Source organism: Calliphora vicina, chromosome 3 (genome assembly GCF_958450345.1).
Source record: "Calliphora vicina chromosome 3, idCalVici1.1, whole genome shotgun sequence".
Classification (NCBI taxonomy): domain Eukaryota; kingdom Metazoa; phylum Arthropoda; class Insecta; order Diptera; family Calliphoridae; genus Calliphora; species Calliphora vicina.
Genome location: NC_088782.1, coordinates 3,468,091 through 3,493,328, shown reverse-complemented (window position 1 = coordinate 3,493,328; position 25,238 = coordinate 3,468,091). Strand labels below are relative to the sequence as shown.

At 32.0% G+C, this 25,238-nt stretch overlaps 3 protein-coding genes across 11 annotated transcripts; 2 read left to right on the top strand and 1 right to left on the bottom strand.

Moving 5' to 3' along the window:
• The first annotated feature begins 1,237 nt into the window (after positions 1-1,237).
• Positions 1,238-13,439, top strand: velo (veloren). 6 transcript variants are annotated; one of them, XM_065505515.1, is made up of 10 exons: positions 1,238-1,663; positions 2,204-2,306; positions 5,200-8,610; positions 8,724-8,838; positions 9,892-10,004; positions 10,077-10,302; positions 10,380-10,575; positions 10,645-11,126; positions 11,203-11,936; positions 12,015-13,439. In XM_065505515.1, the coding sequence occupies exons 2-10, from the start codon at positions 2,214-2,216 to the stop codon at positions 12,330-12,332; spliced, it is 5,688 nt and encodes a 1,895-aa protein (XP_065361587.1). In that variant the 5' UTR covers positions 1,238-1,663; positions 2,204-2,213; the 3' UTR covers positions 12,333-13,439. The 6 variants fall into 6 exon arrangements, with proteins under 6 accessions (XP_065361587.1, XP_065361585.1, XP_065361583.1 ...); XM_065505513.1 differs by having other exon boundaries at positions 2,204-2,330; XM_065505511.1 differs by having other exon boundaries at positions 1,238-1,688.
• Positions 13,440-16,050: 2,611 nt separating this feature from the next.
• Positions 16,051-18,254, top strand: Ist1 (IST1-like protein). Of its 4 annotated transcripts, XM_065502834.1 has the most exons (6): positions 16,052-16,291; positions 16,349-16,737; positions 16,890-17,197; positions 17,396-17,479; positions 17,694-17,756; positions 17,891-18,254. In XM_065502834.1, exons 1-6 carry the CDS (start codon positions 16,110-16,112, stop codon positions 18,104-18,106), a joined length of 1,242 nt encoding a protein of 413 aa, XP_065358906.1. In that variant the 5' UTR covers positions 16,052-16,109; the 3' UTR covers positions 18,107-18,254. The 4 variants fall into 4 exon arrangements, with proteins under 4 accessions (XP_065358908.1, XP_065358906.1, XP_065358907.1 ...); XM_065502836.1 differs by lacking the exon at positions 17,396-17,479 and having other exon boundaries at positions 16,051-16,291; XM_065502835.1 differs by lacking the exon at positions 17,694-17,756.
• On the bottom strand, positions 17,890-19,175 carry Sbds (SBDS ribosome maturation factor). The gene is made up of 2 exons (XM_065502839.1): positions 18,945-19,175; positions 17,890-18,877 (listed from the first exon to the last, which is right to left on the bottom strand). The coding sequence occupies exons 1-2, from the start codon at positions 19,073-19,075 to the stop codon at positions 18,247-18,249; spliced, it is 762 nt and encodes a 253-aa protein (XP_065358911.1). The 5' UTR covers positions 19,076-19,175; the 3' UTR covers positions 17,890-18,246.
• Positions 19,176-25,238: the final 6,063 nt, after the last annotated feature.

Genomic DNA, 25,238 nt, shown 5'->3' with positions numbered 1-25,238 from the left:
TCCGAAACAGAGTTGCACTTTTGAATTTAATACCCAATGAAGCAACCAATAGTACATAATAGTATTGCCAAGCTAACATTTGACACAGATAAATTTGGGCAATTGTCTAGAAAATTCAAAATAGCTAAGAACTCTTTTCCACTCGGTCGGTTCAATAACAAAAAACTATTGAGAATTATCACAAATTGTTTATAAATTTTCCAGTTTTTTAATACAAAATTTAAAATTTTTGTGTGAAAATTTGTAATAATTCGTAATAGTTTTTCGTTATTGAACAGACCAACTATTGTTGAAAATTAAAAATTTCGAAATAAAAGAGAAAAAAAGCGAATCTTTTTATAAAAACTACCTTATTTCTTGGAATATACATACATTTTATGAAAACTTAATTCTTTCTTGGAATATTTATTTTATGAAAGCTTATTTCTTTCAAATTTTTAAACAATTATGGATGTTTAAATTTTTGAAATCGGTCTAATAAAAATATATGAGTTAGGAGTAAAATAACTCATAATTTTGAGGGTGTTTCAAAATCTTTGAAAACGGTTTTAGTATGTCTCCACCTAGGCCTACAAGCCTCATTTGGTTGCTTTTGGAATTCTGAAAAATTTTTATTTTGTGGCAGAGTGCTATTTATTAATTTTAAAAAATTATAAATAAAATTAAAAAAAAAATTAATTTTGTTTACCTAAAAATATTTTAAATTTTTATTTTAAAGTATAATTTGGTGAAGGGTATATAAGGTTTGCCACAGCAGAATATAGCTCTACTATATAATTCTTGGATGCGCCTTAGTTCTACTAATCGCATAAAATATATAATTTTCCACAAATCATATGGTGGTATTTAAAAAGAAACATATTGATCTGGCATCTTTAGATTGTTTTTTCTACATATGAGAAAAAATATAACATGAAGAAGCACAGGCAAACAAAAGGCGAATTATTAAAGGGGGAAATCAGTCAAACAGCTGATTGGTTTTTTGTCACTTAATTGGTCTAGTGGCTGTCAAAACTTGTTTTTATATTTTAATATCTACATATTCAGTGCTTATTAAAAGAAAACTTAATTTTTACAGAAATAAATTAAACCACCACTATTCATATATCCGCACAATTATACGATTTAATACACATTTATTTAATTTTTCGTTTCTGTTTTCTGACATTTGCTAGAATTGCCACCACCTTATGTTAATTCGCCTTGAGCACACAGAAAATATAATAGAAAACAATAAAATAAAATAAGCAAAAGTAATCAGAAGTTTGTCAAGTAAACTCTCAAATCGGTGTCGTTACAAACTCGCAAATACAAAAACTTAAAAAATAAACAAAATAAATAGTGTTATAAATTTAAAAAAAATTTGAACAAAATATATTCAATTGGAAAATTTAATTAAATAGTTAAAATGATAAAGTTATACAAAATAATAGAAATGTTAATGTTTGTGCTAGTGAATAAACAATTTAGTGGTACCACGGAATATGGTTGATAAATGTATATAATTTAGTGGTCCCACTTTTTTGAAAGAATGTGAAAAAGAAGTAAGAAAATGTCAAATAGAAATTACTAAAGTAACTTTACTAGTCGATACCAGATGTCGCCCAAGTTGCGTGGAATACAACCTTGTGGAGCTGCCATACAAAGAGTGTTGTGTAGATGTGTGCGTACAAAACCCATATCGAAATGTTAGTAGTAGAGCCACACGCCATATTTAATTTCTAAAGGCAAAGAAAGCCATTTTTCATAAAATATCTGCAATTTTTATGTAAAATTTTTACAACCTAAAAACATGTTAAATGTGCATTAAATAGTGTTAATTATAAAAGTGCTATTCGACAAAAGAATTAATAATATTTTAACAATTTGTGCATAACAAGGTTTGTTTAATTTTCGAGTTTAAAAAATTCATCAAAAGCAATTTGTTCATCTCTTTGGTGTTGCTGCTTTTATGTCATTTTGTTAATAATGGCTGCTTGAAGTGTATTTTTTTTAATTTTTTTTGCTTTTAATGTCTTGAGTCTAAATTACTTGTAGTAAATAATTAGAATTACTGTGAAATTTAAGATTAAATAACTGAAGTACGTAAAAAGCATAATATTAAAAATAAATCTTTCTTTTTTTTTTTGTAATAAATGTCTGAATTTATATCATCAATAATCAACTTTTGTATGTGTATTTTTTCTTCCTATTTACATTGCAGTGTTGCCAGTATGGCTCAATATTACCAAATACAAAATCTTGATGACCTAAAACAAATTTACGCCGATGTCCAAGTGGTTCATGTAGCCAGTGATGATGTTGGTGTCAGTAACCCAAATAGAGCTCAGGTTCATAGTTTTAAAAATTACTAACCTCATATATTTAAGATTTTATTTATTAGTTTAGAAATCAACTATTGTAACTTGTCTAATGGAACCTGTTTCTTTGTTTTTTATTGAGAATTGCAATATGTTGATTGCGCAGATTAACAATGTTATATATAATGAACATTGTTAATCTGCGTATATATATATATATATATTCCTAGGAATTGCTAATGAGGATCACAGCATTAATGTTTATGAAGATACCTACATTATTGTCGTTTTTTTTTTTTTTTTTTTTAATTTTAACTTTTTGGGGGTTTTTAATTAGATCAATAATTTTAAACCCTAGTTTTAAATTTTGGTATATTACAAAATATTAGTGAAGACGTAAATGCAATTGAGAGCCTGCAATTTGTATTTTATAAGACAAACTACATATTATTTACAAATGCAGTGAAAGTTTTAATAACGGACAGTTACCTTAAACGTAAAACGGGGATTCCCCTTTAACTTATGTGTAAAGGTCGTGAAGAAGGTCGGGAATGAAAATTAGATATCAAGGCGTATTCATTAACAAGTTATTTTTTTATTCACTTGTTTAGAGGCTCGAACTGTTAAATTCACTAGTGTTTGTTGGTTCAAATACTACAATAAACGAAAAACTATTTTTAAATTAAAAAGAAAGTGGACCCGTTATTTTCGGTCTCTGCTATCCAGTTGTTGTTTTGTTGTATCAGCAGTGTTTGCTGAGTTGACAGCCCTTGGCCGAGTGAACTCGGGTTATTCCGCTGCGTAGAACCGGCTGTTGTGGGAATGCTGCTTCTAGGGTTATATAAGTCGATTGTTCGAACAATCGACTTTTTCCTGAAAAAAGTCGAAATCGACGTTTGATGCTAATATATGTAAATAATCAATAAATGTTTATAAAATAAAGCTTTTTTTACACAAAATTCTTACAACATTCTTCTAACTATTATCGCCTTGATAAATTTAATTTTTATTTTTATTAAATAGTCGATTAACTAAAAAGTCGAAAGTTCGATAAGTCGACTTTTTAAAAAACGGAAAAAAGTCGAAAGGTCGAAAAGTCGACTTTTATTTTTATTTATTTATTTACGAAAAACCAACCGAGCCCAAGGGCCATATATAGTTGGTAGACTAGCAAATATTTATGTTAAAATAGGCAACTTAAATCAATATTACAGATAATTTCATTAATACATAAGAGGCTGACTACAAAAATTAATTTCTTATATGTACATATGTGTGTGTAAATAACTTCATATATGATCATATCTATTAGCGCTGTATACTTTTAAAATTCATTGCAATCTTTAAGAAAAAAGTAATTAATTACATTAAATCACATTAGTGGATGCATATTCAAAAAGCTGCGTCTTAAATGTTGTAAATTGTAAATCAAAACATCTAAGAACTCGAGGAAGAGAGTTCCAATGTTTAGCAACTCGCACATGAAAAGATCTTTCGTAAGTGGTTCGATTTATTATAGGAATTAGAATTTGAGGATTTCTGTCAGAATGCAAAAATTCAAAAGTATTTCTAACATATTCAGGGCAATTAGCTATTACTACCTTATAAAAGAACAATAACAATCGGATTTGAACAAAATTCATAAAAGAGCAACCCGAGAAATCTCTAACATACTCAGACACATGATCATGCATTTTTAATTGATAGACATAACGTATTATTCTATTAAAAAGTAGTAAACACTTATTAAACTCCTGAGCATTACATCCAGAATAAACTTCAATACAATACAATAGGTTAGACATTAGCAAAGAATGTGCAATAGTTTTTCGAATAGAAAGTGGTACATACAAATTTAAGGAATATAATTTCCTTAGAGTAAAATTAATTTTAGAGCTCAGAAAATTAATATGTTGGGAAAAAGTTAGATGTTTATCCGGCTTAATACCAAGTCGAACTCAATAGGTTCATCATCAACTGTAATAGATAAATGCACTTCGGTTTAAAAAGCATAGCTTTAGTCTTTGCAGGGTTTATCTTTAGATTATTTTCTTTCATCTGACTACGGGAGCTTTCACTGTATATGTAATAAAACATACACCATTAATTGTATCTATATATGTACATATCGCTCATTTGCTGCAACAACGTCATAAATCAGAAAAAGTCGTTTCGATTATATAGAATTAGTTGAGATAGAAAGCTGAAAATTTCAGTGTATGCAAATTTGAGGCTGCTAATTAAGAATATAAAGTCAAATTACAGGTAAATCGTCACACCTGCCTTAAAGGACATGTATCTCATAAATAAATTTTAAAAAATGAATGTAATTAATTGCAATTAATACACAAATAGCTAAACTAATACTCAATTAATACTTACACGTTTTTATTAGAGTTTAAAATAATGTTATTATCATTTTAAACTAGCACTGAATATTACTATGTCTAATACATTCTTATAGAACGCTAACGAACTTATGAAAATACCTTAATTTAACAAAACCCAATGAAAAATTAGATGTTTAGATCACATGTATATACAATCTATTAAAAACTCTTTTGATAACGATATTAACTGTAAAAATATATCCATTTGCGTCAACGCTACATGACTTTAAAAGGAAAAACCCAAATGTCCAATATATTGGACAAAATGTCTGAAAGGGTTATATAGATAATAGAAGGCTTTCTGTCGGAGAGAATCGAAAGCATATTTTTTATTTTATTTATTACGTTCAGTAACGCCTATTGGCCATAATCGGTCATAACATTCTACCTAAATAACTCAATAGGTACAAACTAACTCTGTTAATTATAAACTAAGTTATTATTAGTGAAAAAAAAGTTCTTTTCATTCGAAAAATTCACCTTTTCGTTTTTGTTATTCAAATATACAGCAAATTGTTTTAGACGAGACACAGCAAATTCTTTTACAAAATGATGGACCCCAACAAGTTGTCTATCAAACACAAGGAACACCAACGCAATACCAACCGCCGCAAGCAGGAACTCACTATACCATATTGGGCGAAGATATGAATCAGCCTCAAGCCCAGACAGTACAACATCAACAAGTTCAACAACAACAGCAGCAGGCACAAACACAACAACATCAGCAACAACCTCAACCGCCTCAACAGCAGCAACAAGTACTGATGCATCAACAGCATCATCAAGTTATAGACCCTCAACAGCAGCAGCAACAACAGCAACATCAATTGCAAGCCGCGTATCAGTTGCCACAAGAAACTCAACAGCAACCGCAACACATGCAAACACAAGATCATCAAATGCAACAGCATGTACAAGCACAGCCACAACAAATCTACTATACAACAGATCATCAATTGGTTCATCAACAACAACAGCAACAGAAGAAAGTGTATATACAACAACAGCCCCAGCAATTGCAACAGCAATATCAAACACATCCCCAGCATCAGCAACAAATGATACATCAAGCTCCACCGCCTCAAACCCAAACACAACCTCAGCAACATATTTTACAAAGTCCACAGCATCATGCGCAGCAGGTGCAAGTGCAACATCAAGTGTCTCCCAGTCATCAACAACAGGCCCAACAACAGCCCCAAATTATTTACAGAATGCAGCCACAACAAACGCAACAATTGCAGCAGCTAATAGTTCAGCAACCATCGGGACAACAAGTCTTAATACAACAGCCGCAACAACAAGAACTCATAATGAGGCAATCAATGCCTCAGCAGCGCATCATCTACAATAATCGTGTTCTGTACTCGACCCAACAACAGTCACCACAGCAGCAGCAACACACGGTGATGGGACAATCGCCACAAACACATCAACCACAACACATACTCCAAACAACACACACAACGATGCAGCAACATCATAATCCAACACATTTAGTGCAACAGGCCCGTGTTGTTCCCACTCCCCATCAGCAACAACAGACACAACAACAAACGCCACCAACTCCGCCACAACAAATGCAACAAAATGTTGTGTATCAACAAATTCAGGTTCAAAATAACCAAATGCCGAAAGCTCTAATGCCGCAGCAGCAACAAACACAAAACTCTCCGCAGCATCAGCAACATATACAGTTGCAACACCAGCAACAACAACAGCAGCAACAAACCCAAATGGTGACTCAAGCTCCAAATCCAAATGGGACAACAATCATACGAGCAGGTGTAGCTAGAGGCGGCAAGATTGGTCGAGGAGCAATGAGTGGCACATTGATAGCACGAATGCCTGGCATGGCGGGAGTAGCAAGAGCAGAAATAAGACCTGGTTTTAATGCAGCCGGCGCAATTGGAGGCGGAGGAAGTCAAATTCTACGCACTCCTCGTCCTCGTTGTAGCACTACAGTTGGTTCAACTTCAAGGGGCCGAGGCAGAGGAGCTCGTGGAGCAGCTGCGAATGTCGCTGCTGGAAGAGGTTCTCCCATTCTAGCCAACAATCAACAACTCGGCACACTGCAGCAAGGGAAACTTGTTACACAATCCCTTCCCAACCAGGGAATACGACAGGTTTACAGAACCCAAGTTAGTGATGCAAGCGCAGCTGCTCAACAGCAACAACATCAGCAAATTCATTTAGTACAAGCCCAACCCCGGATGCCGGGAGTTGCATCGCGGTTTCGATCTCCCGCCATAGGTGCACAGCAGCAACAAACCCCATCAGAAAGTACCCAACAGACACCCTCGTCCTCTGGCTCTGCCACAACAGGTGGTGGAGCAGGCGCTGGTCTGGGTGATCTTGACTTAGAAGATAGTATTCAAGCAGTATTTGTGAAAAAGGATGCACAACAACCGAAATCAGCTGGTCCCCCAAATCAAAATACAACAGCAGTTCTCAGCAGCGGCAGTTCAACACCAGTTGGTGGCACAACACTCACATACTTTACTGCCAAAGACGATGACGAAAATCGTATGATTCGAACACAAAATGGCACATGTATGTCATTGGCGGAGTTTAAAAAACGCAATGCCAATGGTGGTGGTGGTGCCCCTGGTGGCAACCAAATTATACAAAATTCCGCAGCAGCTGGTGGTATCAAGCCTCTACAGCAAACTGCAGGTGGAACTAAAATTTCCTTACCAGCAACTGGCCAGTCTGTGCACAGTGTACCAGTAGCTCGGGTTGCACCACAAAAGCATATAGTCAGCAAAGAACAAGGTGGAAGTGTGGCAGTGGTTGGAGGTGGCGCAGTTAATACAACAGCCAGTTCTGTGGCAAATATCCAAGTTGCTAGCGGACCTCCAGCTGGTTCCTCGGTGTACCAAACATCGCACAACAACTATGAAATACAAACGCATCATGTACTAAATAATCGGGCCGGCCAACAAATGGCTGAAAAGGATCGCAACAGTGCAAAGATGTTGGTAATTTTGGTATCTGGAGAGCAACGTTTGATTACATTCACTCTTCCACGAGAATCGTGTACCGTACAGGATCTCCTGGAACAGGTGGGAGTGCCGTTTGACAATAGCACTACCATACAATGTGTGGAGAATCCAGGAGCCAATATCGATTTTGTAGTAACTGTTGGATTTTCTGTACAGGAATCTGCAAGTGAGTTGATATCGAGAGCGGAACAAAGTCTACAAATAAGTAGACAACAAGAGAGTATGCAACAGAATGCGGGAACTTTAGCGGGCACTGCAGCTGCTGTGGCTAATGCTACCGAAAGTAATGCCCAGACTAATGCAGCTGCGCCGGCAGCGGCTACAGCATCAGCGACACCAAATGCAGCAGCACAAACCACAGAAAATTCTACAAAAGATATAAACAACCCGAAACAAGCTGCCACTGCAAATGCGGCGGCAACCACTTCAGCGGCGTCAACTAGTGCTAAAGCCACCGAAGAATTGCCCCAGCGTAAACTTATCCAAGGCTTTTACGCGATTTGCCAGAGTTGTGGTTTCAGTGGTTACGACCATGCCAAATGCGAACGGTGTAAACGTGTCTTTATGGAACCACCTAAAAAGATTCCTATTAAACAAGCTACTGCACCATCGTTGGGAAATAATTTCGCTAATTCAAATAGCTCGGGATCTGCAGATTCACCGACACCGTCGTCATCATCTACATTGCCAACGATTGAAAAGAAACGTCATTCTGAAACGGCCGCACAAAGAGGAAAATCATTGTTGGCTTACAATCAAAATACACCAGCCACCCGAGGACGAGGCGGTTCGCAGTCGGGAAGAGGACGTGGTTCACGATCTGGTCGCAGGGCTGCCGAAGTTGAACCAGTCATATTGACACTTAGCAGTGACGAAGATGATGATGAATCATCAAATAAAGGAAATTCTAATGTAAGTACATTCTAATATTTGGCAACATAATACATAAAATTTATTTACAACATAAGTGACAAATGAAATGCTAACGTACATATTTTCGGTTACATATAATTTTGTCTTTGCAGATGAGTGCACTAGCTAAACCCTCAAATACATCTTCCAGTGCATCATTAGCGTCGTATAAACCATTCTCATTTGAGCCAAACATGCCAGATCCAGATGAAACTGCATTATACAATGGTAAGTGTCAATATGTAGTAAAAATTTTTAGTATTACAAACAAATTTGAACAAAGAATTTTTTATTTAAAGAAAAAAACCTAATTCCACCGAAGAAAATTACTTTAAATTAAAAAACTAAACATTAGTGTATGGTTTATTTTTACCAGAGCTACATATTTTTATTCTGAACATTACAGTATAGGGTGTTTTTGCCTGTCCATAGTTTCCGAGATATTATATACATATGTTGTTTTTTATACTATTTGGTCATTATATCATTGGATAGCTTATAAAAATACCTCTTATACCTATGAGATATAAATCTTAAAATTGTTGAACATACGGTTACATTTACTTTCTGATTCCCGACTTATGGGTCACAAAAGAAAACTATTTTATGTGAATCGAAAAGTTTGATTTTTTTTTTTCAAAATCACCTAACAACCCCTATTTTAAGTTTTTTCTTTAATAATATACTAAAATTCATGGAAGCTATGTTTTGATTTGAATTGGCCAATTTAGTTAAAATGTGAAAAATTTTAATACATATTCGTTAGAATTATTAAAACTTTTTCCCGGAAAAGCTATTATTTATCTGTTAAAAACATCTGAATTTTCTCAGAGACTTTTTACTTGCAGTTATTAAGTCTGGCAGCATTGTATTAACATGCCGTGCAGATTTTCGAATATAACCTTATTTGTGTCTTCTTAGTTACACTACTTGCCGCCAGATGGCCAAATGAAACTGACATTCGGACGCCATTATTGCTTTTGATTTGTCAAAGAAAAATGAGATAAAGTATGTTGAAAGGCAAATAAAAAGTGACTTACAATAAAAAAGCATTGTAAATTTTAGCTAAATTAGTTTTATACATTTTTATTAAAATTGTTAATTTTATTTGCAAAAATATGGATATAAATGGTAAATAGAGCATGCTATGAACAACGAAAACAAAAATAATAAATTTTCTATCGGTAGAATGAATTTTGTAACACGTTTTTAAGAGTTTGTGTAAATGTGAATATTTTTTTTTTTTATTACAAATTTGTGTTTTTTCTCTTGTGCTTATAGATTTTACTCGTGGGGATGTTACTGATCTTACAAATTGTATCGACAAGTTGAGTTGTAGTCTGTCTTGCAAATTAATACGATTTGGAACTTACCGTTTTGAGCCATCGGAACAGGTATGTTTTTTTTTAGGAGTTTGTGTTGAACTAAATAAATGGGCCGCCACAATAACAATATTTGTTTTCTAGGTAATAATAACCTCTTTAGGTATACGTATTGTTGCTCCGTTGGAAACGAATCCAAGTGAAACGTTTCCATTAAATATTTACAAACATGAGGTGGTTAAGATTATTGCACACTTTTCCAAAAGCCCCGGTGTCAATTCCATGATGTGCTTCTATACTTTACGTAACTGTGCCCATTACATACGGACATCATTAAATATGACAGAAGTCCCTAAACATTTGGACGGTGGTAAGTAACGAAATCGTATATTATTAGATTTCTGTCTACAGAATTAATGTTTATTTATTTATTTGTTAACATTGTAGTGACTTACTTTTCTGTTAATGGTCCATATCAAATACGTAAAATTATTATACAATTTGAAGCCATATCGGAGCAAGCTAAAAGTGTTATACGATCTATATGGGATTTTCTTGATGAAATTTCCGAAACTGATGCCCAAGACTTGTTGCAAAGAGCTGCAGATTCAGACAAAAAAATAGCAAACAACAAAAACAATAGGTAAACGATTTTAATTCAATAATTTAATTTAAAATAAAATAATTTTGTTTATATATTTTTGTTTTTTAGTGAAAACATTCCCACAACCACTCAATTGCAACCGAATGAAATACGCCAGCTTCTAATATATCCACCAGGAAAAGGCGGCATATCGATCAACACTGAAGATTATATGTGTCTGGCTACCGATCAATATCTAAACGATATTATTATAGATTTCTACTTGAAATGGGTTCATGATAATGTTATACCGGAAGCACAAAAGGAGCGTACTCACATTTTCAGTACATTCTTCTATAAACGCTTAACTACTTTAACACGCCATACGCATCATGATAAGGATGGTGGAAAATTGACGCCTGCCCAAAAACGTCATGCTCGTGTGCAAAACTGGACGAAAAATGTAAATCTTTTCGAAAAAGATTTCATTGTTATACCCATCAATGAACAGTCACATTGGTTTTTGGCCATAATATGTTTTCCTCGCCTTAAAGGTCCGGTTACCTTTGATACAAACACTCCCGTGGAATTGCAACCCATTAAGAAAACTAGTAAGTAGTGACAAACACTCATACTCATAAGAATGTTCTAAATAGTGTTAACATATATATTTTTTTTACAATTTAGAAGGCAAAAAGGTGTCATTGCAGATTGGTAATACAACGATTACCCCCCTATCGAAACGTGACAGTGCCAATGTCCTGAGTGAAATTTGTGCAGTTGGTGATGACGACAGTGAGCGGGATGAAGCAGAAGGCGATGATAGTGATTTGGCATCAGAGGACAGTGATTTCGATAACACATCATCATCTACAACGCTTAACAGCTCTCAACCAGCCACACCAATAGTAACGGGTACCCCGAACACATCCGCCCACCAACCCATTAAACAACCACTTATATTAATATTTGATTCTTTGGCGGGTGCCTCTCGCAGTCGTGTTGTTGCCACCTTACGAGACTATCTGACATGTGAATACAAAATAAAAATGACTGGAGCACCATTGCACACGTTCAACAAGGACAATATGCCGGGTCATTGTGTTAAAGTGCCTCAGCAAAATAACTTTACAGATTGCGGCCTCTATTTGTTGCAGTATGTGGAACAATTCTTTAAGGATCCCATTCGCGACTATAGAGTACCAATTAAACAACTCGCTCAATGGTTTGACACCTTGACGGTCACTCGGAAACGTGAAGACATTTCGAATTTACTTCAAAAGCTAATGAACGAACGCAATGGGCCAAACAATAAAATTATTTTGCCAGAAATTCCATTTCCAACATTAAATGGCCTGCTGGTTGAACCGGAAGGTTACAACATTGAATTCGAGGAAGAAGAAATGGAAGATGACGACGAGGTAAGTTTTTTTTTTTTTTTTTTTGTTTTTTCTTTGATTCGAATATTAAATTACATTATTTTACATTTCTTACTATAGGAGGAAAATACCACAGGGGATATGGATGAACTTTCTACAGACGATACTAGCAAGAGTAAGACACCTATTAAAATGCCTACAGCAACCACGGTTGCAGCTAATACAACCACAACGGCAGCTGCTTTAGTTCCCACACAAGGACGAAAAATCGTCGTTAAACGACGCATGCAAATAAGCGGAAACAATGATTTAAACACTACTCAAGTAAGTGCTGCCGCCGCTACCACCTGTGGAACACCACCTACAGCGGCTTCAGCGGGGTCCTCAAGTCACCAACGTACTAGTATGGCAAAAATACGTAAAGTTGATTCAGCGTAAACAAAAGAATTTTTTAAGATTTAAGTATAGGTATTTCATCCATCACTTCACTCACTTGCACTTGCAATATTTGCAAGGTTGCCAAATATTCAGCTCAGAAAATGGCTAGAAATGGCTAAACCCAAAAATAACTGAATACAAATTCATAAATATTACATTTCTTGCCCCCATTACCACGAAGTCTGGTTTTCAAAAATAATTTTTACCGACTTCGTGTTAATGGGGTTTAGCGGATTAACCCCCATTTTCTCAATCTCCGGTTATCGTTTTTCGTAACGATATACTTCCAATTAATAGAATTTTTGTATGAGAACTGTCAGTATATCGTCACGATAAAAAATAACCAGAGATTGAGAAAATTTCTTTTTTGATAAATTTCTGGGCACTTACATTCAAAATCGGATCCATTGAAGAAATGCAAAAATGGCTAGATCTTCCGGCTAGATTAAATCTAGCCATTTTTTTATGGCTAAATGAAAATAAAATCGCTAGATTTAGCCGGAAAACGGCTAAATTGGCAACCTTGACTGTCAGCATCATTGTCATCATCGTTTAATTTTAATATTAACATTATCATTAGTTTTGTTGTTAACTACTCAACGTATCTCCATAGAATTAAATACTCTAAGCCTTGTTTCATTTTCTGCAATTATTTTATTACATCCTATTTGTTTATTATTTCGTAGATTGTTAGGACCATAGAGAATAGACATAGAGCGGAAACTCTGCTGTCAAAGACCTAACTCAGTTGTCAGAAACCTAAGAAAAAACTGTGAAAACAAAAACAACACTCGTATGTGTGATTAATTTGAGTTAGGTCTTTGACAGCAGAGTTTCCGCTCTATGGTTATAAATTTTGATTTTTTTTTATTGTATTACTGTAAATATTTGATTAATTTAAACAATAGTGCAGGGCACACTTAGAAAGGTGAAACAGCTGATTATTTTTTTATTCAGTTTGAATTGTCAATTCACTTGTGTGCCCTGCAATAGTGTATTAAACATATTTATAACCACTTAAACTGTGTTAAAATAATTTAAAAGTGGTTGGTTAGTTTATAACCTAAAATATAAAAAAAATAAAATTTATTCATAAAAATAAACAAATTTGTGTTTTCATTCTTAGAATTTATATCCTACAACAAGCTATTCATATAGTGAGGTAGTCAGAAAGTTTAGCTTTGCTTTGCCGCGAAACTACCCCCCACCGAACTCACTCTACGGATCAATTCTGTTATTACGCATTTTTGCCTTAATGTATATTTCTCAATTTTTTTTTCCATATCATTTTTCTAACATGTATGCCAACTATGTTTAAATCCGCCAAATTTACTGCAGTTAATTTAAAAATGTTGATCCAAAAATGCTCGCTAATGTTTTCTTTAGTTTTAAATTTGTATTTTATGCATTTTAATTGAGACAGGCCACCACAATGTAACTTTTAGCCAACGAAGTTGTCTTAATAAAATTTCACCATGTATATTTATAGTGTTACAATTTTTTGGGTCTCCATTTGAAATACTCATCATGTATATTTTTTGTACGTAAAACAAAAACAAACAAAAAGTGTGGTTATTCATTTTTATTTACATTGAGAAACATTGAGTGAGTGTTTATTTGTTTATTTTACTTTACCTCTTTTTTTGTGCTCTCATTTGTATAGTGATTTATTTGTGCTCATTTATAACATTTTTGTGTTTAAGTTCAGAGTTGCCAGCTCCCTTTTAATTAAGTTTCAAAGCTGATTTGGATTTAAAAGGGGAATAATAGTAAACAATATACATAGTTAGTCATGTATAAATAATTACCAGAAAAAACCAAAAAATCCAGAAAAATCGGTGTTTATTGCAAAAGTAGCTACAAAAAATAATTTTTATTAAAATTATTTTATATTTGTTATGTGTTTTTTACGTTTTTCACATGGGTTGTTATAGTTTTAGGCATAAATCAAGATCATCGAAAAAGCTTTCATTTTAATAATTTTCTTGGTGTTCATAGCTCTCATAATTATAAGCACAAAAATGTTAAAATTTTCCGGCTCTCTTTTAGTTAAGGAGTTATAGAAATATAAAGTCCATATATATAATGTTAAATTTCTCATATATTTAGAAAATAATCTGATCATTATGAGTATCATTGAATAGTGCATCAAAATTACTTTAATATGATATATAATATGGTACTGTTCATTAATATTGTGAACCAAAAATTTCGTACTTCAGAAAATTTTGAAAATATGAATATAACTGAAAAAATTTGAAAATACATACATATGTATAAACTGTTACTGGGATCTTGATTTGTTCCTAACTTTTAATTTAAGCGGAAACATGACAAAAGATCCGTTTTGTTTAGCATATGGAAATAAAATTATTACTTAGACCGTGTGCCAAACGGTAGCAAAGAAAATTTAATATTAAAATATTGACTACGATAAATTTTGACAATTGCCTTGAAAATTCAAAATATCTAATTGGAAATAATTTTTTCCACTCTTAATTGAAATATTTTCAATTTGTTGAAGATTTAAAAATTAAATACAAATTAATTTAAAAATATATATTTTAGTTTTGTATATTATACATCTTTATTTTAATTTTGTCAAATATTTCTATTCTTTTGTTAAAAATATATGTATGAGCTAATAATGAAATTTTATTCCACAATGTTGATACAATGAATTAATATTTTAGTTATTATTTGGCAATGAGAAACTCTGCACAATTTTTTCCTACTAACATATTTCTTCTTTGTCTTTTGTTTTGTTATTTTTCTTTTATTTACAACTGCATGTAAATTGAATGACAGCAAACTACATATAAATGTACTAAAACAACCCCCCACACTACTCACACATTAGATCATTTAAGTAAAAGAGGCTGTCTCTTTTAATATAGGCTGGTTTTTCTTCTTTTTTTGTTGTTGTTGGTATTCCCTTTTGTTGTTGCTTTCATAACATTCTCCGCATCATGTATGCATTCGAAAAAAAACAAACATACATGATACATCATAATGACTTTAAAAATTTGAAATTATTAAATTCTGAAAATACCCACATGCTGTAATTTAATTAAAACAAAACTTATATTGAGCTATAGTTTTAAATAAACTAATATTCCTTAACAAACTATAAATTTAATTGTGTAATTTGTTAAAACTATATTAACATTTGCCACCATGTATGTTTCATAATTGTCGTTAACATTAAAGTGAGGTTAATTTTAATTTTGTTAAGTGAGTACATTTTATTAAAATTTCTCGCTCTCCCTCTCTCATTCGCTGTATTTTGGTGTAAAATTCTCATTGTTTTGATTTATTTGTTTTCTTAAAAGTTGTTATAAACCAGGGTAGCCAGGACACAATAAATTCATTTAGAACAATTAGAAAAATCATAAAATACTCGTAATATAAATACACAATATATACAATAGATGTATTTTTTCAGTAGTAGCTAATTTTGTGAAATTTTAATAAAAGAATTTGAATTTTTATTAACTATTTTAAAGGTTTCAATGGTTCTTGTTTTTGTATTGGCATCTCTTTTCGAATGTTCTCTTTTTGTGACGTCAATATTAATGCATAACTAATCTATTGTTTTTCTTTTTTGTACTCTTTGCACAACAAAATTTACTACACACTACAGTTTTAGTGAGTCACTGTTTTTTTAATTGGAAACTTTTGTAAAAGTAATTTTTATTTCGGATATTCAAAACAAGAAGTTAAGAAGTGCTAGAGCGTTGTAAAATAAAAGTTATATTTTTAGTTACAAGAGTAAAGATGTTTTCCAGTGGTCCCAATTATACTAAACTAAAGACCAACCTGCGATTGGCAGTAAATCGTTTAAAATTGTTAGAAAAGAAAAAAGCGGAAATTGCCCAAAAATCTCGCAAAGAAATTGCTGATTTCTTGGCAAATGGCAAAACTGAAAGGGCACGTATACGTGTCGAACATATTATTAGGTAAGTACAAACGCAATACTTCTACAAAATACATATTAAAATTATGAATAATTTTAGGGAAGATTATTTGGTGGAAGCCATGGAAGTAGTTGAAATGTATTGTGACTTACTATTGGCCAGATTTGGCTTGGTGACTCAAATGAAGGAACTGGACGACGGCATAGCAGAGGCAGTTTCTAGTGTTGTGTGGGTGTGTCCCCGTTTGCAGAGTGATATTTCCGAACTGAAAGTGATTTCCGATATATTCATTCAGAAATATGGTCCGCAATTTGCTGAAAAGGCCAGAACAGCAACGGGCGATCATCATGTTTCGGAAAAGTTAATGCACAAACTGCAACTACAGGCTCCGCCCAAATTATTGGTGGAAAAGTATTTAATTGAAATTGCCAAGAACTATAACATTGAATATGAGCCTGATCCACAAGTATTAAATGAGGAAAAGGAAGGTATGTATACATACATATATCTACAAATAAAATATTTCATGCAAATTAATATTAAAAATGGATATTTTGGGCTAGAAGCTTGCAGGCAATAAAAGCTCCTAACTTCTACAAAAAAGTACTTTCATATAAGATTTTGCGGTCTTTATTTACAGATCGAGATCAAAACCTTATAGAGTTAGCAGAACGCAACAATTTGGGTGGAGGCGGTGGCTCTGGTGTTCCACCACAAATGGGCTTCATTGGTTATCCAACAGTACCACCATTACCTCATATGCCTGAACCACCATCTAATAAGCCATTCAACTATCCACCCTATGGCGGGGGAGGTGGTGGAGGTTCTGCTGCTCCTCCATTGCCATATGGTGGTGGACCGGGTGGAGCTCCACCATTTCACTATAATATACCACCCATGTCACCACCCAACAATGAACACAAGGACTTGAACACACAGTTTATAAATGTAAGTTGAAAGAAAATTGTGATTAATTACAATTATGACATTTTTGCATGTCTGCTGTAAGTTTTGAATGGCCAACAATCTAAAGTTTTAATAGTATAATAAATACAATCATAATGATTTTGTTGGCCATTTTTAAGAGTAAAATTTTAAGGCACCCCCCTTAGCATGATTTAACCTAACTAACTTTAACACGACTAGGAGGAAATATCTCAGGATGTACAGCCTTCTGCAGCAACAGATAATAATGTTGATGAGGCAGCTGGTTACGACGAAAGTATTTTGGTAGGTTTCTTTACACATACTAGTATTTCCGTGTTTGTAAATAATGTTATCAGCGTGTGCGTTATAGATCATTGTGTATATTTAATTCTTACACTAATTATCATCTTCATCATCTCTATTAAAGCTTTTGCACTAACCCAATTGTTTATGTTCCCCAATGTTTTATGTTTATCCTGTTGTTTTTCATCTTTATTTTGTATTTATTTTTTAATAGCGGCAAAAAATGCACAATGATCCACCACCACGTTACTCTTCAATTAATCCTGTTAATCTACAGGTAGCTTTTACTAAAATCTAAAACAAGTGTATTAATTTCAATTCGTGAATATTGTATATAACTATAATTTTAATTCTCTGTTTTCGCTAAATTTGGTATAGAGTTTAATTTTTTCTTTTTATTTCATTCTACAGAACGCGAACAAGCCAAAACCTCAACCACGCAGTAAATTGCCTCCAGCAGTTCAACCTTCTGCTCCACCTTCATCCATGGAAATACCGCAGTTACCAAATGTCCCCATGGACTTGCCAGATATTCCAACAGATGAAGTAAAGCCCAATAATAACGATGATGACATTGATTTCGACGACTTGTCCAAACGCTTTGAAAATCTTAAAAAACGCAAATAAGCAATAAAAGTGAATAGATTAAGAACATTTGTCTGCTATGAAGTGTTATTTAAAAAAAACTTATTATATTTTATCCATACTGTTATATTAATAAAAAAAAAATCAAATAAATTATAGTCGTAAACGTTACAACAAAACGTTTAGAAAATTTCATCTGTTTCCACCACTTCTTTAAGTTCCAACAGTTCCACCAAGCCTTTGCCTTTGGTTTCATTTCGCACCAATTCATCAATAACACGATAGTTTCCCGGATCGATTAATAAGGTCATGTGCAAAGTAGATTCTTCCCATTCTTCATGATCGACTGCAGTGCTCAGTTTCAATATAGATTCCTTTAGTTTGGGCCCATTGTCCTTTTTGGCGGCAAAGGAAACTCTTAACTTCATACGAGACCTTTCAATAGGCATGTGTTCCTTGAGCAATTTAATGGCATCCAATGTTTGCTGTTTGTTATTACGATTCGGTTTAATCGAAAAGTGTGCTTCCTTAAGCGATTTCTCTATTATAGTTGATGGGTAGGGTCTTCTGGTCTCGGGATTAACACACAATGCTGCTACACTATTGATAATACTGTTCAATTGTGTATCATGCACCGACTGCCTTTCTTTTTCAGACACTTGCAGTTCACCTTTCATTAAAATTTCTTTGCAAATTTCAGTTTCTTCAGATTTACCAAATGCTTTCATCAGTTCATCCTTTTTGGCGGCTTGTCCTTTAGAGACGTTTGTAAAAACGGTATGAGTTTGTAAAACTTCATCGATATCTTTTTCCCTATAACAACAAGGCAATATTATTAATTAATATTAATATGTAATTAAGAAATTCTTGAAATACTTACACATTACTTCTCCAGGATAAAACTTTATTTTTGTAACATGCAATTTCAAATCGCTTTCCTCCTTTTTTCAATCTCACCACTGCTACATTTGTAAGACGTATTTGATTTGTGGGCGTGAAGATTTTCGACATGATGACAATAATTTACTTAGTATAAATAAGAAATTCTGGAACAATACATACAGCACAAAATTTGTGTTATTCTGCGAAATTCTTTTAAACTAAGCAAAGCAAAACGAAAAAGAAACAAAACAAAAAACATGTGTTTTATAAATGTCAAATTTTCTTATTGTCAAATGATCGTTTGACTTGGCAACTCTAATAAATAGAATGCAAATTTAAAAACCGTAAAATCGCGCCGGAACATGCAACAAGTCGGTACTCTCCCTTAAAAACGTAAAAATTGCTTAATTTAATGGTGTTTAAATTTAAATTATATAATAAATGAGTAGAAATAACTTAAATACATACGGGAATTAAGAAAGATTTTGTGAAATTTTGGTTTCTAAGATGATTTTTCAATCATGCAATTTTCGCAACTCTCTTTTGAATTTGCTTTTATTCCACGCCTCTTGTCAACGAACTCATAAAGTCACAAAAAAAGGAATACTGTAAAAAACCCGTTGTAAATAGTGATGCAAATATTTGTTGGCAAAGAAAAGAAGGAGGGAAATTCGTAAAATTGTATGTGCGTGTGTGTGTGAGAGAAAATCGTAGAATGCAACAAGTGTTTTAAAATGTACCATACTGTTTTAAATGAGAAATAAAGATGCCACTCGAATTATCAAATTACAAAAGTCTAAACCAGTGATGTTCAAAAATATAAATGAAGATGTATTGGTGAGAGAGCTACCCAGCAAACATAATGTCAAACACTTAAAATAAGAACAAAATAAAGAATGTTTAGATTTAGAATTTTTGCCAGATATAACCGATTTATTAAATGAATGTAATTTAAATTTTAAGGAAATAAAAGAATACACATTATACGACCGAAATTCTCTAAAATTTTTTATTTATTTCTGACTTTGTTGTTTTGTGTTCATTTGTAATTGAAACGCGTGTGTTTGCTTTGCTTCGTCCAAAAACCAACCAACAACAATGCTTAATGAATTTCTGAAAAAATGAGACATTTGTTACGCTCTTTTAAAGAGAACAAGAATATGTGTGTTGTTACTCAGCGCGAAAGCACAATGAAATGAACATCATTGGTCTAAACGAATGTTGTAATACGCGAAAGTTTCTAACTATAACGGTACAAAAGACATTGTGTTTCCGTTCATTATTATGACGGCATGTAACGGTTAAATTCGGTAAAAATTACAGAAGTGGTAATAAATGATTAATTATGTACATATAATCATAATGAATACTTTGTGCTAAATCTCCTATTAAATAAATCCAAAAATTCGAAATTAACCCTTTCGCGATTTTGCTGCCATATGGCAACATCAACTTTGTTAGCCTGTGGTTTTTTTCTAAATTGATTAATCCATAATTTTTTAATTGTTTGTAATTGTTCGATATAAATCTAGGTACTAACATCAAATAAAAAAATATTTATTTTGGGCACAATAAGTAGGTAATAATGGACTTTGAAGTATCCTCTATATGCATCGGTATTTTTTGGAAAAAAAAACGATTTTTCTAAAACACTTTTTTTAATATAATTTTACAATAAAATTTTTTTTTTTTCATGATATACATAAAAAACATATTATTTTTTTGGAAAAAAACATAAAACAATATTTTTTAAAACCGCATTATTATGTAATGATATTTTAAAATCGGCTTGTCATATGGCAGCAAATCATCGTTGCGTATACAATTCAGTAACAAACGTTACTTTATTTTTTGTATGGAATTCATTTGGCCATCATGAAATTGAAAGTAAAATTGAAAAAATTCTAGTAAATTTTGAAATTTTTGATTTTTCAGATATAGAAGAACTGGAACTGGAAAGAACTGGATAGCTATGAAGTTAATATTGAATATGAAGAAATAGAAGTTGTTGAAGATCAATCTTCGGAATACGTTGTCATAAAAGCGTCCAATATTTTATGAAAAACTGAAGGTAAAATATTTCTGTACTATTTAAATTTAATTTATTTTAAGATTACTTGCAAAAAAACCTTTAAAAATTTAAACTTGTTAACAAACAATTTTTAAAATCAATACGAAAAGCAAACATTTTTTTACATTGAAGAAAATTGTTGCCATATGGCAACAGTCTAAAAAACACATTTGTGTTTCTTTGATCAAAACCATTGTAGAATTAGCAAGGTACAATTATTATATTGGAAATGAATTGAAATTCATTTCCAATTCATTTGAATTGAATTGTTTTGAATTAATTCAAATGAATTAGAAAAAAGAATTAGCAATTCATTTCCAACTCATTGAATTGATTGAAATTTGAATTGATTTTGTAAGTAAATCTACAGTAAGCATCACTGTCGTTTTGTTATTCAACTAATTTTTTATGTAAAAAAAAAATTTAAATTCCCATGATATATTGGAATTGTTATCAAGATGCGAAAATTCTGTTTATTTGCTAAAAGAAACTTAAATTTTTATTTCTCATTTGCAACTCATTTTTGATTTCATTGATTTGAATTGCAATTCATTGTTCTAATTCATTTGAATGAATTCAAAATCAATTCATTTGAATTGGAAATGAATTGAAATTCATTTCTGCCTAATTCATTTGAATTGATTCAAAAATCATTCTATTAATTTTTTGTTGTGAAAATAATTAATACAGATATGAATCAGCTGGAGAAAATGTGAAAATGGTTGTGTTTTGGAAATTGGCAAAAATATATATTTCACGCGTTGTCTATTGAAATTTTATATTTTCTCACGCTCTGTAAACCATAACCATTGAAAATCAAAATAACCATACGGTTCGATATTACTGCCTAGGATATCACAGTGTTAAAATAGTAATTTAGCTTTATTACAAACTAGCTGACCGCCTGAATAAAGTAAAAATGCAATTGTTTTGATTTTAAACTTATTTATACACAAAAAAGCGTGGCTGAAAGAGTTAAAAGGCCAACAAATATTAAAAAAAAAAAATCTAATAAAAACAAACAGAATTTTTTACATTTATCAAGTTTAAATTTATCGTTTAAGTAAAAAAAAACTCAAAAAAAAATCGTTTTAGATCTCGAGTAGACACAGATTAGATGGAAAAAATACAAATGAAAATGAAGAAAGTAAATTTTCAATGACATTCTGAAACCCAACTTTTCATAAGCTTTAAACATGTCATTAACTAGCCGTTCTACTTTTTCGGCTCTGTTGTTCTATAAAAACTAGGGTCATAGAGGATACACATAGAGCTGAAACTCTCCTGTCAAAGACCTAACTCAGTTGTCAGAAACCTAAGTGGTGAGAATGTATTAGTAGAAAAAAATATGTGAAAACAAAAACAACACTCGTATGTGTGATTATTTTGAGTCAGTTTTTTGTTTGAGTTTTTTTCTAGTTTCCGCTCTATGTTTCTCTATGCATAGAGCGGAAACTAGAAAAAACTCAAACATAAAAATGTCTGACAACTGAGTTAGGTCTTTGACAGGAGAGTTTCTGCTCTATGTCTATTCTCTATGGCTCTATGTTTCTCTATGACTAGGATATTCAATTAATCGGGTTTCTGGTTTAATCGGTTAATCGAGCAAATAATTAAAAAATGGTTTAAAGTGCAAAAAAAGGAATTTCGGTTAATCGGTTAATCGACACAAATTAATCGGTTTATTTGTTATTTGAAAATCGGCAATTTCAAATTATTCGAACAGTTAACCGTCCAAAATTAATCGGTTAATCGATTGAATACCCTAATAAAAACTCTGCTTTCATCGATAATTAGGCATCAAGTATTTGATCATAATGCGGATCTTTCTTCAATGTGCGTATTTATGGTAGCAAACATATTCCTTCTTTGAGTTTATCATCATTTAACTTGGAAAATACTGCTTAAATATACTAAATAGAATGAACAAAATGTTTCATCAAACCAAGTTTAATGTGGAGTGATAGATGGTAAAATGACATATTTAAGATCTATCAATGGTATATGTTTCATATTCGATTTTCCGTAAACAAACGCTAAAATGTCTGGCCATGCTTTTGGTGCATTTAACGACCACTTAGTTCAGTATTCATATTGGATTTTCAATTAAATATGAACAAATATGTCGACGTTATCGAATAGGAACGATTATTAAACAAAACAAAATAATAAAAAAATAGAATACATCGAAAACAGTAACTGTTTCTTTTAACCCTAAAGTGAGGTTAGTAAAATAATAATTGACATGTACCTCGAAAACTAGACTTGATGAATACCACATATGTTTGGAACATTTAATCTATGACTCATTACCAGGGCAACCAAAAATATGCTCTAAAAAAAGTGTTTTATGCGCATAAAATATGCCCTTAAAAACGTAAAATATGCTATTAAAATATAAAAAATATGCACTTAAGAATAGTTGGTTTTTGTTGAATTTCAAAGTTATATTAAACAAATAAATTACTATGTATTTACTTAAGTTTTCAAATTCTTTGTTTTAAATTTCTGTAGAGTTTTTTAGACAATCTTAATCAATTGATCGATTCAATTTTAAACTGTCTAATACTTCAAATTTGTTTAGTAATTATTAGGATAATATTTGACTTTCTGAATTCATGTGCCCCAATATGTATAGGATCAGTAGGGAGAGGATGTTGTGCATAAATTTCTCTAAATGTTTCTATTCTACATGTAGATTTAAAAACCACTTTTTTATCATTTGAATTATATTTTAAAAAAAAACTCGTTGGAGAGCGTGTTTAATTTTTTGGTGAAAAAATTTAAAGGGATTTTGGAGCATTCATCATGTATTTAGGTTAACATCTAAATAAATTCGGCTTCAAAAATTTAAATAGAATTATCAAAAAACCTTACAATTGTTAAATGATGTTTTTTATTTAAGACTGCGGCGATTATCATTGGGACTCAAAATGGGTGACCCGATATACTAGAAGATAGTGTGCTGGACTATCAATCTGAGAGTTGCGAGTTCGATTCCTGCCAGAGACTCTGGCTGTATCAGCAGACAAGCAAAACGCTTCGCATTGTTTCCTTTATCTATCTAATATCTTCGTTAGAATTTGTGTAAATCTATCAACGAACAATGAATGTGAGGTTATCAAAGGATCTTAATATTCTAAACATTTGTTTAATAATTTTATATTAGTGGTAAACTGTCAATGCCTAATCATAACTGTCTACAGAAAACTTAAGTTTTTTTTTGTATTTTGAAAATGTATCCAAAATTTTGTTAAGAAATTGTCCATAATACATAAAATTTTGAAATTTTATTTACCCAATAAGCCTTTTTACTGGAATTCAAGTTGAATGCAAGTGTAATTCAAGCCTTTAATTATAGTCAAGCAATTGAATTACAGTTGTGTTTTTTGTTTGAAAAATATTTAATTTTTCAAGTTTAAAACATAATTACATTTGCATTCAAGTCAAGTCAAATTCCAACAAAATGTTCAAGTGCTTGAATTTTTGGGACTTTGGTGCTTACTGGGTAAATTTTTTACGTATTTTTATTATTTGTTAAATGTTGATATTTGTGTTTGTATTTTTTTAATTTAATTCAAATATACGGAAATTAAGCTGCCTTAAATCCACGAAAATTCAATGAAGATAAGGCGATTATGGGTATTCTAATTTTTTCTTTAAGTAACTTAGGCCAATTATCATTGGACCCTGAAAAATAGTAAAATATAGGAATGAAAAATTACAATGCAAACAATAAAATTATATTAAGAAAACAAAATAATTAAAAAAAATAAAATATGCGACAAAAATATGCAGTTATGAGCTAAATATGTCAAAATATGCTATAAAAATATGAAATATGATAAAATATGCTGTAAAGAGCAAAAATATGCACTAACTAATCGATGGCAAAATTCTAAAAATTGTCTGAAACGGATAAATAACTAACTCATATGTTTATACGACGCACAGTAAAAAATATGATATTGCATACTTTTGGTTGCCCTGCTCATTAACTATTCATTCCAGCTAACAGTTAAGGGGGTACCAAAATCGTGTAACGCAGTATAATCATTCTGTGTTTTATACGGAAATACTTTTATAATTTACTTCAATACACACACTTGAATTACGGTTTTAGAACACAATAAACTGAACTGGTTCGTGTTCTTGTTGCCACTATTTATGCAACAGCGGCATCTTCTAGCAATTTCCAGTATTATCTAGCGCAGACAAACG

Excerpts from the sequence above, each read along its gene's own strand:
- velo (XM_065505510.1), top strand. The coding sequence starts at position 1,660 with ATGTGTGCGTACAAAACCCATATCGAAAT. Across the intron at positions 8,611-8,723 it reads CAAATAAAGGAAATTCTAAT|ATGAGTGCACTAGCTAAACC; the intron begins GTAAGTACATTC and ends TTGTCTTTGCAG. Across the intron at positions 8,839-9,891 it reads TGAAACTGCATTATACAATG|ATTTTACTCGTGGGGATGTT; the intron begins GTAAGTGTCAAT and ends TTGTGCTTATAG.
- Ist1 (XM_065502834.1), top strand. The coding sequence starts at position 16,110 with ATGTTTTCCAGTGGTCCCAATTATACTAAACTAAAGACCAACCTGCGA. Across the intron at positions 16,738-16,889 it reads ATTAAATGAGGAAAAGGAAG|ATCGAGATCAAAACCTTATA; the intron begins GTATGTATACAT and ends CTTTATTTACAG. Across the intron at positions 17,757-17,890 it reads TTAATCCTGTTAATCTACAG|AACGCGAACAAGCCAAAACC; the intron begins GTAGCTTTTACT and ends TTCATTCTACAG.
- Sbds (XM_065502839.1), bottom strand. The coding sequence starts at position 19,075 with ATGTCGAAAATCTTCACGCCCACAAATCAAATACGTCTTACAAATGTA. Across the intron at positions 18,878-18,944 it reads TTATCCTGGAGAAGTAATGT|GGAAAAAGATATCGATGAAG; the intron begins GTAAGTATTTCA and ends TTGTTGTTATAG.